At 39.3% G+C, this 15,248-nt stretch overlaps 1 protein-coding gene across 3 annotated transcripts; it reads right to left on the reverse strand.

Moving 5' to 3' along the window:
- Positions 1–773: 773 nt before the first annotated feature.
- Positions 774–13,103, reverse strand: LOC117562179 (tubulin-specific chaperone cofactor E-like protein). Of its 3 annotated transcripts, none has more exons than XM_034240013.1 (11): positions 13,004–13,103; positions 11,310–11,412; positions 11,121–11,189; positions 10,431–10,609; positions 6,112–6,251; positions 5,303–5,484; positions 4,655–4,911; positions 1,814–1,940; positions 1,539–1,655; positions 1,310–1,421; positions 774–1,075 (listed from the first exon to the last, which is right to left on the reverse strand). In XM_034240013.1, the coding sequence occupies exons 4-11, from the start codon at positions 10,576–10,578 to the stop codon at positions 842–844; spliced, it is 1,317 nt and encodes a 438-aa protein (XP_034095904.1). In that variant the 5' UTR covers positions 10,579–10,609; positions 11,121–11,189; positions 11,310–11,412; positions 13,004–13,103; the 3' UTR covers positions 774–841. The 3 variants fall into 3 exon arrangements, with proteins under 3 accessions (XP_034095904.1, XP_034095905.1, XP_034095906.1); XM_034240014.1 differs by having other exon boundaries at positions 12,938–13,015; XM_034240015.1 differs by lacking the exon at positions 13,004–13,103 and adding an exon at positions 12,815–12,833.
- Between the last annotated feature and the right edge of the window lie 2,145 nt (positions 13,104–15,248).

Here is a 15,248-nt window from a genome sequence, read left to right on the forward strand (position 1 = left end):
CCAATCCTGATGCAAAGTAAAATTACAAAACTATGATGTTGAAACTTGAAGCCAGGAGGGTACACAAACTCGGAATGGACAGGAAGATCTTGTGTCCAGTTATTACACTTATGTAGTTAATCACAATTTTAAATTTGTGTATTTTCTTATAACTTTTAAAGCATAGTATTTTCATATGTCCCAAGTCATTGGGGATTCCTGGAGGATGTACAGTTGGTATATTCTACGACAAACAACTATCGATCGTCATAACAAATCTAGAAATAGTTAAATGCTTTTGATTCTGTTGGCATTTTGTCCAACAATCAATAATGTGATGTAGCATCTTCTAACTTTTGCAACTATTAATAAAAATACTGAAAAAAACACCACCAAAAACAAAATGGACCCAAATAAAAGACAGTTTCATATTCCATTTAACAAGCAGGATTTTCCTTCAACAACTGCACATTTCTTGAAATGATGCCCAAATAAAAAAACTCTGCCTCACTGCTAATAATGGTAGTGTTTGCAAAAGGTGGGAAAGGTGGTGGCTTTGGATACTTGACTAGGAATTTGTTTGGTACAGTAATGGAGCTGCAGCAAGCTTTGCCGATAAAGAAGCGCCCTCCTCTCTGCTTAAGCTGGTAGCGTTGTCTACACACTCCAGTGGGTGCCCTCAAATTAAGCTGAAAATAAATAAATACGTAAAGGGCTGTAATTCCAGCCAGAGCCTCCGAGCAGCCCACTGCAGTCTCCATGATGGTGTTCCTAACGAGTGGCCGCTGATGCTGTTCCATATGCGCTTTCCATTTATTTCGTGATTCCAGTTAACGCATACTCAAATTAATCAATCATCACCCTATTTCGGCAGTTGGACACCAGCTTTTAACTTGGTCTTCGGCACCACCAGTATCTCATCACCGTCCTGAATGCTGTAGGAGTGCAGAGCCCGGGTTTTGTACTTCATTTCCTCCGGACCGAAGGCGCTGCACTTGTCGATGTAGTAGATCCTCATGCTGCTGGTGGACAGCTGGACCACTGTTGTCAGCTGCTTCTTCAGCTCAGCTACTGTCTGGTCCAAACGGATGCTCAGCTGACACAAAGACAAAAATGTTATGCAATTGTGACACTAATTTAATTTAGAATAAGTACAATTAACCAAAGTCTGGATATTTGTATTTCTCCGCTTCATTTGCTTTGCCCAGTGTGAAATAATATGTTGTTGATGCCAGGATCACGATTAATGGGTTACAATATATCACTCGAAGCCTTGCCTCTTTAGACATTCTACATTATACAACATAATATTACAGCCTGTTTAACACACCTGTTCCACTTTTTCCTCACAGTGAACTTCCACCTCGGCACGGCAGCGAGGTCGAAGGTCGATCTCAGCGAGAGGTTCTAGCTTCCCATACTTGGTTACTAGGGAATGGTATCTGAGGAGGAACAGAGCAGGTTGTGGTGTCAGTATTAAGAGTACACTCGTACCTATAATGCACGACACTAACACTCACACTCTTGTAGTTGGAGTACAGAGAATAAGTGCAGCGTACCTGTAAGGCAGCTGCTCCTCAGGGTAGTCTAGGTGGTATCGGATGAAGAATCTCTCTGCGTCTTCTCTCTCACTGTCAGTCACAACACTGCCATTAAGCAGTGATATTGAAGGAAGCCTATGAGGAAGCACACAATATTATTGACAATGTGTGAATCGGAAATTGACGTTGACTTAAGTCAGATTACTTTGGAAATGTTATACTGTATGTCATCCTTTTAAACACAAACAAACAAGCAGTTTATGGACAAAGGGATTTCCATTGTGGAGACTCACTGTGCTACCATGAGGCTGCGCTGCTCTGTGTTGGTGTAGGTCTGCAGTAAGGGAATGCCCTGCAGCCGCACCTCCTCCAGCCTGGGGAAGAAGTTGAGCTTCTCAATGTCCTCCCATCGGTTAAGTCCTGAAAACACACATCGAAAAGTCACTTTTCAAACAGTTATCAGGATAAATAAATAGCAACAGTTCACACGTATTATAATGAAGTGTGCTGTGTCTCTCGCAGATAACCCTTTTTTAAAAAACAAAACATTTATACATTTACTTGTTTGTCCACAGATGATTCTCGTGATGCATTTGTTACATAAAGTAAAAGAAAAAAACAAAGAAAAAGGCCAAAACATATGCCTTTAATCCAATAGCAAAAATAAAAAAGACAGGAATAAAAAAATTATGATAATTGAAATTGTTTATATTATCATATATAAGGTTAATTTAACTCTGTCCAACCCATGTGCTAACATTTCTCTGTGCAGTATGTTAAACCTGGTGTCTCATTTGAATAACAAGTACAATAAAGCTACAGCCTGTCAGCATAGTTTGTTTTTGATTTAAGATAGATCTTCAAGACATAATCTGAAACAACAAGACTAATGTTCAACTCTCAACAGAACTCCAAAAATAGATCGACCAGCAATACTCCCCAAAATAGAAACAATTCCTGAAAAAGTGATGTGGAGGGGGATCTGTTCCAATACTCTACAGATAAAACAAAGCTTTTAAGATACAATGACATGTTTGCCTTTGCTATTTTGTCAGCCATAAAGTCTTTGCGTACCGATGCTGACTCTGCCCTTCTGTACTGAGCTGAAAATCTGCAGCATATCAGTGTTTTACTACCAGAATGAAACTATAAATGTTTAAAGGACTGCATTTATATGGCGCTAAATCCAGTCTTTAATACTCCTCAAAGTGTTTTACATATACAAGTCATTCACCCATTCAAACCATAAGGTGTAGTACCGCTGTTTGGCCACGACGAAAATGTGCATCGACACGGCACACTTATGGCGCATTTCCACTACAGCGCGGTTTAAGCAGTTTGGCGGTTTGGCTTTAACCAAAAACGTTTTTGGTTGCGTTTCCACTAGGAATAGTACCGGCTATCGGGTACTATTTCACCGTTTTTTTTGGCCCCATAAAATCGAGGTTCTTAGCGGGCCAACAACCAGGCTGAGTCGGGCTGAGTATGCTAAACTAGAGAGAGAGAATCGCTGGCAAGGGGGCTACAACTACAACAAAATGAACATATTTGACCGTGATTTAATGGTAAAAAGTAACAACATACTGATACCGGTTAGTAAAAACCATGAATGAATGCTTTGACAAGTCAGCAGACAAGACGGCAGGCGAAAACCTTTTAAAATGCGTGTTTTCTGAATGGAGATCGGCAGTATATGCTCCAACCGTCCACACTCACAACAACGGCCTAGAGACAGACATAAATAAACCAGCGCCTGTATTCGCCATGACACAGACAGTCTGTGGTTTGTACTTGTTTAACTTTTGTCTAGTTTCTGAACAGATATGAGGAGCTGCGAGCTCTGAGTGCTAACAGCTAACGGCTGATGTTGTTTTTCTGTGGTTCGCATTGAAGATGACGTCACGGCTCTGCCTACACTGCGTTACTATAGTTACGGCCCGTCCACACGGCGTTGAAGTTCAACGCTTCTGCCCATTCACTTTGAATGGGGTGACGTCACACTTCGCCGAACTGCATTGTGGGAGCGTCGCTTCGCTTTGCTCGTGTTGCTCGCTTCAAAAAGTTGAGCAATGTTCAACTTTTGAAGCTTCGACGGAAGCATCAGCCAATCGAATCATATGCCAGTACAAGCTCTAGCCAATCAAACCGCGTGCTTGTGTGTCCGGGGCGGGAGATTCATGTGATTGGTTGTTGGTCGAGCTTCAGACACGCCTGCCGGCAAGCTTCAATGCACGCCGCTGTGTGGACGCTGCATTACTGCCCCAGCTACTAAACTGTAATGGGAACGCAGCATAAAGTGAGCCTGGCCTAACAAGGCCTAACTATACCGTACTAAGCCGAGCGAGGCCCTGCAATGGAAATTATTAGTGGGGTCTTGATTCAAACCCATTCATTCAGAGGCAGGGGATGCCATGCAAAGGGCCGCCTGCTCAGTCGTGGAATGTTACTAAGTACATTTACTCAATTGCTGTACTTAAGTACACATTTGAGGTACTAGAACCCAAGTATTTTCCTTTTATTTTCATTTTCAACTACTTTATACTTCTACTCTACTACATTTTATGAAGCAAATGTTGTACTTTTTACCCCACTGCATTAATGTTTCAGATGTATTCACTAGTTACTTACATTCTAAACTATAAAGAAAAAACATTTAAAATATGATTATTTGGTATAGATTAAACCATTCCAAAATTGTATTTAAGTAACTCAAAGTAACTTAAAAGTGGGCAATTTTGCTAAAAGTATTTCATAGTTCCAGCTTCTTAAAGGTTAAGATTTACTGAGTACTTTTACTCCTGATGCTAAGTATATTTCTTACGTACTTACAGTAAATACTTTTTATTAAGTATCATTCTTGATGCAGTACTTTTACTTGAGTATTTTTACAGTGTGGTAGGCCTATCAGTATTTTTACTCAAGTAAAGAATCTCAATACTTTTTCTACCACTGCACCTGCTCATGGAAGCTAACATTCACACACATTCACACAACCACATAACCCAGAACCTTCCAGTTGTTAGATGCCCGCAAAACCTCACCTCCACAGAAGCCAATAAGGGACATTAAAATGTTTACATTGTTTAACATGTCCCAAACCAAAACACACATACAAATCAACTCTCGTAACTGACCTGAGTTGTTCAGGTTGATGCTGCGTAGTTTGGGGAAGAGCCTCAGCAGGATATCCGTGCTGTCTTCAATGGAGGCCAAGTTGTTGTTTGCCATTATGAGCGTGTCCAGACTGGGGAACATGGAGCCAAACTTGCGGACCTCGGCCCAGTCCTTGAGGCTGTTGTCGGTGATGTGAAGGAGGCGCAGGCTGGGGCAGGCCATACTGGAGGCACTCACACTACTGTACTCATTAAGGCACAGGAACAACTCCTCCAGCCTGCAGAAGTGAACAGGGTGTGGGAAAAGGTGGTCACATAGAATTAAGTTTGTCCATTACGCAAAATATTTTGCTTATTTTGTTGACATATGTTGCTTATTTTCAGAAACTCCCTCTGAAGGGAACACAGGGATTTTAGCCTTTGCAGACCATTTACATGCACTAAACCTATGTAAACACACTAAAGGAAAGAGAAACCCCAAAAAAGCATGTTCCCCTGTCAAATTTAAATCTTGTATTATGAACAATTTGAAAATATGATTGTCTAGGCAGTCAGTGCAAAGCTTACAAATATACGGCATCCCTGCAGCACTCAATTACTAGTTTTCTCTCATCTTATATGCACTGTTAGCCAGTTCGTGGAGGAACGTAAAAGCAGTGATCTCCTTACTCAGTTGTCTCCCTGGTGAGCAGCAGCAGGGTGTCCCAGGACACCTGGGTGTTGTTGAAGACGAGGCGTCTGACCCGGGAGAAGCATTCAGCCCATCGCGGCTCCAGGGTCACTCCTCCCAGGGGGTTCGAGCTCAGGTTCAGGAACTCCAGGTTGGGGATGTTAGACACGATTTTACTGATCTGAGAAACGAGCGATGATGTGTTTTCACTTTAGAAAGTAGAAATGTAAACAGAAAACTACAACATTGATTTTACTTTTTGGACAGCAACATATTTTTACTGGACATTAGAATGTGTCAACGGTGAGCATCATTATGTGTTTTTAATTGTTATTTTTGGACTACAATAGGCTTCTATAGACAGCTATCCATACACATGTATCGCTAATATGAGCGTTAGTAAGGTTACATTAGATAGTGAAACTAATATTTTTTAAATCATTATCATCTATTCTCTCAATCCATTTTCATTGTCACATTTAGTTTTATCAATACACTGAAATATACTTTATCATCTCGGACAGGAGAATGAAGATTTTCGCTATACTTTTTTACACAAACTTTAGGCATTTCCACTCAGATTATTTTTAAAGAAATGGATGGAAATGCATTTTATGACAGAGAGGAATATTCCTTGGTTAAGTCCTAAGTCTTCCATTGTTGTAACTCTTGTAACTCTTTAAAACAATGACAATGAAGGAATTATATTCTGTTCTACTCTATTCTAATGTGTTGTATTCTATAAATGTTGCGTTTTACATTATCTTGGAATGGAAATGAACTACTGTAATAAACTCAGAGACGGCACCTCTTGCCAGTCCTGCAGCTTGTTGTGAGACAGGTCCAGCTCTATGACATGTGCGCAGAAAGCAGCGATCTCAGCCTGGTCTCCGGCCCTGTTGATCCCACAGCCGGTCAGCACCAGAATGCTGGGCAGGTTCAGACGGTCTGGAGGGGAGGTGGGGGAGGACGGAAGAAAATAAAAAGTAAGGGTTGGTCCGACAGAGGGGAAAGTTCTCACAGGAACAAGGATATTTATTTTGTTATGATCAAAGTGGCTTTGAGATTAAATGTAACGAGTCACAGGAAGCTTTGATATGTTACAACAAAGAATTTTCACTGAACACAATGGGAACGCGTGAAGTGTTAAAGTTCCAACGTTTTAAACTGTTGTACCACTGTTATACCGATGGCTGTTTGTGACCTCAACAAACAACGACATAAGCTGCATTCACATGACACGTGCCTAAACGGCTGTAAATTATCGCGGAGTGCTGCTCTGTTCACACCAGTTCACATTATTTCAACATTTTTGTTCATCGCTGACCTGTATGTATTAAACTAAAACAGAGCATTTTCTGTGAGCTCAGATTTTACTTCAGCTTTTTAAACTGTGGTATGTGCTCATGTGTTTCATTGTTGCTGTATAAGCTACTGCCTGAATATTCTTAACTAAAGGCACGCTTTCCTATGAATAAAATCTCTGAGCAGAGGAAACATTTTTGATCATGAAGTATCTTGTATTTTCTTGATTTCATTGTATTTGATATTGAGGTAATCTAAAAGTAACAGAAAGTAATCAGGTTGCATTACTTTTATATTGGGATACTCAGATTTGGCTACTGACTAAATATTTGTACAGGTAACTGGTAATTGTAACAGAATATATTTTTTTCTGTATATTTTATAATGTTTAGATACTCCTATTCCGTATATTTTATAATGTTTAGATTCTCCTATTCTGTATACCGTAATTTTCGGACTATAAGGCGCACCTGAATATAAGCCGCAGCAGCTAAATTGAATGATGTGTACATATATAAGCCGCACTGGACTATAAGCCGCAGGTGTTTTAATGTTTAATTACCATATGTAAGGGTTCGTGCACAGAGGGGATTGTCGGGAAAGAGATGGCTGTTTGAGGAAGCTCCCATTTATTAACATTTCAACAAACAAGTTGCATATTTGCATAACGTATTCAAGTGTTACCATTTAGTGCAGTGTTTCTCAAACTTTTTCATACCAAGGACCACTTAACCAATAAAAAACCACTCGCGGACCACCTAACTCCACAAATATCCCAAAACACATCGTTTTTCTAGAACAGATTATAAATCGCCTGGAAATGGTACAAACAAGTGGCAACATGTGTGACGAAGGTGTTGCCCTGGGCTTTATCATGCAATATAAAGTGAAACTTAAGCTCGTTCCATTGCGGAGATATTCCCGCGAGAGTGCGGAAAACTTAAATGTATTTATTTATTTCAAATGTGAAATGTTACCAATATACTCACGGACCACTAGGGGGCGCTCACGGACCACCAGTGGTCCGCGGACCACACTTTGAGAAGCACTGATTTAGTGCAATAGTAGCTACAGAACATGTACTGTGCTGTGTAAACTGTACTGTATCACATAGCGTTTCAGACACACACACTTTTCAACTTTCAAACTTAAACGGTGCGCTCCCAGCGCACATACCGGCAGTGATCTACAGCAGTGGTTTTCAACCAGTGGTCCTTGAGGGAGTGCTAGGGGTTCCCCAGCAAAATTAGTTAATAGCGTCACAATCACTTAGCTTTGGCTATTTTTGAAAAACCTTGAAAAAGTGTGCACATCTTTGAATATTTATATTTTTTAAAGCGAAAATTAACTGATATCTTTGCTTCTGGGGGTCCCTGGCACAAAATATTTTCAATTGGGGGTCCGCGGCCAAATGTGTATCAATTTAGGGGTCCTTGGCATGAAAAAGGTTGAAAACCACTGATCTACATTATAGCCTACAGTAGTACCATAACAAAAAACAAAGCTTACAGCGCTTGACGAGGCAATATCAATGGCTAAATTAAATGTGTTTTTTTAAAAGTGCAAAATAAAGTGCCTGTAACACGACAGTAAGCGCGTAAGCCTAAAGTTGCAGTAACACGGCTGCTTAAAATATACGGTAATCAGCCTACCAGAAAAGTCATTAATCCTCGTCTTCATCTTTTAGGCTAAGGTGCAGTACACGGCTGTAACCAGAAAAGTCAAGTCATTAATCCTCATCTTCGTCTTCTTCTTGCGTACTAAAACCACCAAAGTCCTCATCTTCAGTGTCGGAAAACGAACAGGCTCAGGGTGGCTTCGTCAGCCACTCTCCTCTCTCCTTCGTTGTCGCTCTCAAAACCAACGAACTCCTCTTCGTCACTGTCGGAATCGAACAGCCTCTGAAGGGCCTCAGCTGTGGCGGCATCCTCCTCTTCATCACGCAGCAGTCCAGCCTTTCGGAACCCGTTGGTGATCGTGGATGTTTTGACACTCCTCCACGCTGTCAGGATCCACTCGCAAACTTGAGCGAAAGTTGCTTTTCGCATGCGACCAGTTTTGGTGAATGATTTATCGCCGCTAGTCATCCACGCCTCCCACTGAACGCGTAGTGCCACTTTGAACGCACGATTGACACTGATGTCGAGTGGCTGCAGATGCTTCGTTGTGCCCCCAGGAATCACAGCTGGAATTGAGTTTGTGCTCTTGATGGCTGCTTTCACAGAATCTGTTATATGGGCCCTCATGCTGTCCAAAACGAGCAAAGCTTTTTTTTTGGCGAAAGAATCCTCCAGGGCGCTTGACGTAGCACTCATTCAGCCACTCCTTCATTACGCTTTCCATCATCCACCCTTTCTTGTTGACTTTAAAGGAGATGCCGTTCGGGATCTTTTCTTTTGGCATTGTAATCCGCTTAAAAATCACCATTGGCGGAAGCTTTAATCCAGATGCTGTGCAGCCAAGAACACAAGTGAAATTCGTTCTCTCGTGGCCAGTGGTTCTCAACGTGATGGACGATTCACCTTTCTTGTTAACAGTCCTAGTGAGAGGCAGGTCAAACGTCAAAGGCACTTCATCCATATTTATGATCTGGTCCGGTCCGATGGAATATTCCTTTATCTTTCTTTGTGTGAATTCGCCGAAGTTTGTTATTTGTTCCTGGTAGAGGGAGGGAGTTGCTGACACACAGTCGTCCGCGCCCTGATGGACAGTCCCTTTCGTCTCATAAATCTGAAACACCAGGATGGTCCACCTCTAAAATTTTCAATTTTCATTTCGGTGGCGACTGTTTTGGCCTTCAGTCGGATCTGCACGGTGGAAACACCTCGGCCGTCTGCTCTCTGTGTGTTCACCCAATCTTCAAAGTCTTCAAGTTCGGGCCATCTGCTTTTATTACCTCTGAAAGCTTTTTTTTGACTTTTTGCATTGAGACAGTTCTTCCCGCTGGCGTCTCCAACGTCTCACCATTGACTCATTGATGCCAAGGGTACGTGCAGCAGCTCTATTTCCTTCTTTTACTGCCATATTGACTGCCTTTAACCTAAAAGCTGCATCATATGCATTTCTACGTTTGTTTTCCATAATGAGGGTTTGTGCATGAAAACTTCCTTTGCACAAACTGTCTCGCTCTCGTAATGTCTGTCTGTCTTGCTCTCGTTCTGTCTCTCGTACCACTCTCGGTTCCACTTTTACTTTTGCGCGCTACCTGTCTCACTCTTTTCCGGCCTCCAGCTTTTCCTGCTGGAGCCCGCCGCTTAAAGGTGGGGGGCGCGGACCGGCCATAGAGCCCATAGAGTTAAAGGTGGTGGACTGTAACCTGTAAAATCCATAGATTTAGGAGGTCCCCTAGTGGCCGTTAGCTGTAAAAATCCATAGATTAGCCGCACCGTTATATAAGCCGCAGGGTCGAAGAATGGGAAAAAAGGCGCGGTTTATAGTCCGAAAATTATGGTATTTTATAATGTTTAGATACTCCTCTGAATAGAGATATTTTTTTATTCAGAATATGTGAAGTATATATTGTTTTTACATTTTCATTTTTAATTTCTATCTTTGATTTATTTGTATTCTATTCAATTTATTTTAAATAATGTTGTCATTCCTGAAGATCTACTGTCGACATGCTGCTGTGACAAAATAATCTCCATCCATATCCATCCATATCCATCCATATCCATCCATCCATCCATCCATAGTAACCCTGAAGTAAGCCTCCCAACCCTGCATTTAAATCAGCCAATTATATTAAGTAAATAAAGCCTTGGCCCCTTCTTAGGAAGCTGTGGTGGGATAAGGAAAAAGTGATATGCCTGTGCAGCTCACCTTTCATAGGGGAGCCTTGAGGACATGTGATGGGCACCACCACCACTCCTATACCGGGCCCTCTGCGGACAGGAAAGTTCTCTGGGCTGTACTTTTCACTCATGACCTCGACAAAGGTACGGCCAAACACGTCCTGTGGAGGCTCCATGGCTTGGTCCTGCTGAACAGCCCCCGCTCACCTGATGTGGAAAGGAGATACAAATCCACATTGATCCGCTGTCCACTCATGCATGGGCCCTGTTTAACCAACCCAGGCATATTTGCTGCTAAATAGATTACACATTACAGCACAACGGTTTATAAGGGCTGCAATTAGGCATATATGCTCCTTCAACTGATCAACATTTGACCTTGTTGTTGCGACATCTTGTTTCAACAGTTACAGTTTATTGTCCTTATGTGAACTCTTATCTGTACTGTCCTGTATTTCACTCTTACTCTGTTGCTGCTTTAACTACTGAATTTCCCTACAGGTTTCAATAAAGGTCCATCTTATCTTATCTTAACTAAGGATTATTTGATAACACTTTCTATGAAGAATATACGGTGGCCGACGGTTTGTTACTCTTCAGCTGATAATTCAAGTTATATTAATATAACATAGATCCATCTGATGTGTTTGAACCACTGTCCTGTCAAATATGTTTAATCTATTTCTATTTCTAAAATATATAACAGAAAGTGTCTTACCTGAAGAGACCTTTCCTTTGACTTGACCAGTATCACAGCTCACTGTCTTGTTGCGTTTGTAATGATGGCCTGTTAAAAAACACAAGAGTAGCTTAACTCCTTACACTGACAGATATATTTTATAACTACAAGTGAAACAGAATGTCATTAACTATATTTTTGAAAAGGGCCTTTTCAGTAGCATCTTACTCCAGTGCTGTGTCTGGAAGATGTCTGCAGAAGAATTGCTGGTCCCTTTTTGGTCAGTTGCTCAAGGCAGACCAGGACAGAGAGGACCGCTCACCACATGACACTGGAAAACAAACAAAGTCAAAGATCACTGCCCTTTCTACCTTGTTATTCATTTGCCAATATCAATCAAATCAAAAGAAGATGGAAGCACGTAGAAAATAATGCTGATGTGAAAGCCATTAAATGTGTTTAACTTCTGTAATACTTTACAACACTGGTGCTGTGACTATAATATTAATGAATAATTTCCCCATGAGGGATAAATAAAGTATCTATTTATTTATCTAAAATTATTTCCCAGTAGGCTACAAACCAGACAGCAATTTCATCCAGAGGTTTAAACAAAAATAAGGACAATTGTCTGTCAGGAGTAATAATGTATAAGTATGCAGTAAGTAAGCCATTTACAGAACAACATTAGTTTAAAAACAATTACATTGGTTCTGACTTGTTTTGTTACGTGTTAAATCCGCTAAACCGAACAGCCTTGATAAATCTATCAATGTTAAGTATATTTGTTCATCAGTAAATCTGTACATATGTAATATGTACAGATTACATATTACATCTTGTAAAACATGGTAGCAATCGATTAATCCCAAGTAACTCGTTGATTCGGCATATAATCGGTTAATAAAGCAATGACAAATTTAACAAAATGTCAAGTTTACTCTAGATCCTCTTACGGAGTAACATCTATTGGTTGAAACATGATAGCTGCATCAGCAGACAAACCGATTGTAAAGGTTGACATTTTATTGCACAATGTGCTACGTAAATCTATTAGATTTACGCCGATTTACTATGTAACTATTGCGGATGTTTATCAAATTCTCCCTGGTGTTACAGTATGCATCGGCCAATAAAGCGCAGGCATCTATACATCGACTGTTTTGTTAATTTAATTTGGCAGAGTCTGTTTTGTAGGGAGTCCGCTGTGAAATATGTCGTTGTGTTATTATTCTTTGCTTATCAGTTGACAGTTTATCAGTTTAAACCTGACAACCATCGATTCAACATACTATTGCTGTCAATTCGGCATTTACCGTTTTGACAAAGCAATAGTTATTAAGACCACATTTTTACTTTTAAACGTGCCTGCCTAGCTATAGCCCCTTACCAAGTTGAATCAAATTAGGAATAAGTGGTCCTGGCAACAACATGCACATCGATTATAAAAGATGATATTTCATTGTTTCAAGTGACACTTTTTCTATAAAACTAACGCCGAACTAATGTATACATGTTGCTGTTTTGTAATAGGTCTTATAGTGGGGGATTTATTTTATAAATATGTCAATAATATTAAGACAATTATAAATGTGCATATATTTTAAAGGAGTTTGGCTTTTTATTTGTACTAAAAAGCTTGTTGCTAACCCTGTACGGAAAATTACAACCCGGTTCCCCGTCATTTCCCCGGCTAAAGGAAACAACATAACTGATGAATAACAAGTACAAACTGCTGCTGTTGTTGCTTCTGAGCCCGGTAGCAGACATCGTACAGTCTGACCCCCAGCAGCAGCTCGATGGAGCCCGAGATGGATAACAGATGGCAACGATATAATACCTCCAATAATAACTACCTTATGACAGTATGTCAATAATACGCCTCAAAAACGGATACAATAGAAGGTCTTCGTTCCACATACCTTTGATGTCTACTTAGATTTTTCCTTGTTATTAAAAATAAACCAGCTGTCATTTTGCTCGCCGATACATCCCGGAAGTGACATAGCCTGATAGCTGAAAATGAGTTGTTGTTTTTTTCCTTTTCATTTATTGATTTATTTTTAGATTACCAGTTTAAAGTGTATATTTTATGAGCATCTTTTTGTCTCTATCCCACAAAACGAAAAGAAAACAGATACCCCTGAGACAAGGATGTCATTGTCAGTGGTGTCATGTAGTGAGGTAGCTACTTGTCTTTTACTCGAGTATTTTTTGAGATTTTGGAGTACTTTACATGATTATTTTAATTTCATGCTACTTTATACTTACTCCACTACATTTCAGAAGCCAATTTTGTACTTTTTACTCCACTTCATTTATTTGACAAATTAGTCAGTAGTTAGTTTACAGATTCAGCTTATTGGCTAACATAACATATAAATAAACTCTGACATATAATTACAGGTAAAAAAAATACCACATAAATGCATTAAAACAAATTATCCAGTAATTTAATATACATATTATGATTCTAAAAGGAGACATGAAGCACAATCACTACTTTATGTACTTTAAGTATATTTTGATGCCTATGCTTTTGTGCGTTTACTTAAGTTAGATTTTAAATGCAGGACTTTTACTTGGAACAGAGTATTTATTTACTGTAGTATTTCTACTTTTATTTAAGTAAAATATCTGAGTACTACTTACACCACTGGTCATTGTGTTACACATTTCTGTAATGTAGGCAGTAAATGACTGTATTACCCACAGTCATTTACTTTGAATTTGTAATACAGTGTAATGTTACAGTAATATTTGTTGTTACTGTACAATATTTCGCGGTGAAAATATCTGAGCATAAGGAAAGAACCGCTGTGACCTTAAACAGATATTTAGTAAGATAAACATTGCTATTATTGCCGTTTGTTGATGAAATTGAGGCTCAACTGACCTGACCCTACCAGCGCACCAAGGCTCATCATGTTAGGTAAGGATTTACTTTTGACATGTAAAGCTGAACATGTATTTTAATTCCACATTTTGTGTATGTGTGCTTCATACATGTATTTAATTTTTCAGTTTTGAAGTAGCAAACATTTTCAATTATATGCTGCCTTTTCCATTTTGTCCACCTCTCTTGCAGGGGACCCCTTTTAGCTCAGGAGCGCTGCTATCAGAATCTTTAATGTTCAGGAAATGTGACATGATCACATACCAGGTCTGCGTTATACTTCTTTTCGAAAGCACCTCGTTTAACTATTTTGCAAGATGTTAAAATAAAAATAATAAAAATATCGCCTCCTGATAGGATCAGTTTTGTTTCTTTTATATCTGTTATGAACTGTTATATTTATATCTGTTATGAACTGTTGTATTTTAATCTGTTATGAACTGTTCTATTTTACACATGTTTTTCATATTGAACTTAATATTGAAATTAAATCAATAAACATATTTTATTTAAATTGTATCCGAGTTTTTGTTTATCATTTCGGGTAGCGCCTATTGCAAATGAGACAAGGATCTAAAAGTGGTCAAAGATAAAACTGCAGTAATATACTGTTTTAATGCATGCATTACTGTAAAATGATACATTACAGTAATGTATTGTTATTTTACAATACCAGTATTGTATAATCACAGTAAAATATTGTTTTTGAGATTACAGCAACATACACAATTACAGTAATATACAGTAATATCAAAATGCAGCACTGATTTTATTACTGTAAACAAAATACAGCATCGCTACTGTAAAGTAAAAATACAGTAACTTATTTGAAACTCTGCTGCCAGTAATTTACTTTAAAATCCCCTGCAATTTTTGTACAGCCTGCTGCTGCTGAAGCACATGATTTTTCTTGTTTCATAAAAAAACTTGCCTGTCGTCCAACACTGAAACAACTGAAACGTTGACTTTAATGAAATAAACACTGAAACAATGCCTATAAACCAATTTAAATGGATTGAAAATATGTTTAAAGAAAAAAAGAAATTGTGAAACCCAAATGTTTGAAGCAGGGCCCTTTTTCGGCAGGAGTTGTGATATATAAGAGCTTTACATTTAAAGTAACCCATAAGTATTTAGATTACATTTATTTTGTTGTAATCCAATACTTTATGATAAAAACATGTAGTTTATACTCCTGAGTATTGCATTCAAATGTATCTGACCCAGCCCAGATTATGCTGATAGAGCTTTGTCATGGCAGATATTTCAAC

Source organism: Gymnodraco acuticeps, unplaced genomic scaffold (genome assembly GCF_902827175.1).
Source record: "Gymnodraco acuticeps unplaced genomic scaffold, fGymAcu1.1, whole genome shotgun sequence".
Lineage (NCBI taxonomy): Eukaryota > Metazoa > Chordata > Actinopteri > Perciformes > Bathydraconidae > Gymnodraco > Gymnodraco acuticeps.

Coding starts and splice junctions, on each gene's coding strand:
- LOC117562179 (XM_034240013.1), bottom strand. CDS start 10,578: ATGGAGCCTCCACAGGACGTGTTTGGCCGTACCTTTGTCGAGGTCATG. Junction 5,485..6,111: donor AGCTGCAGGACTGGCAAGAG/GTGCCGTCTCTG, acceptor CTCGTTTCTCAG/ATCAGTAAAATCGTGTCTAA. Junction 1,656..1,813: donor CGCAGCCTCATGGTAGCACA/GTGAGTCTCCAC, acceptor GCTTCCTCATAG/GCTTCCTTCAATATCACTGC.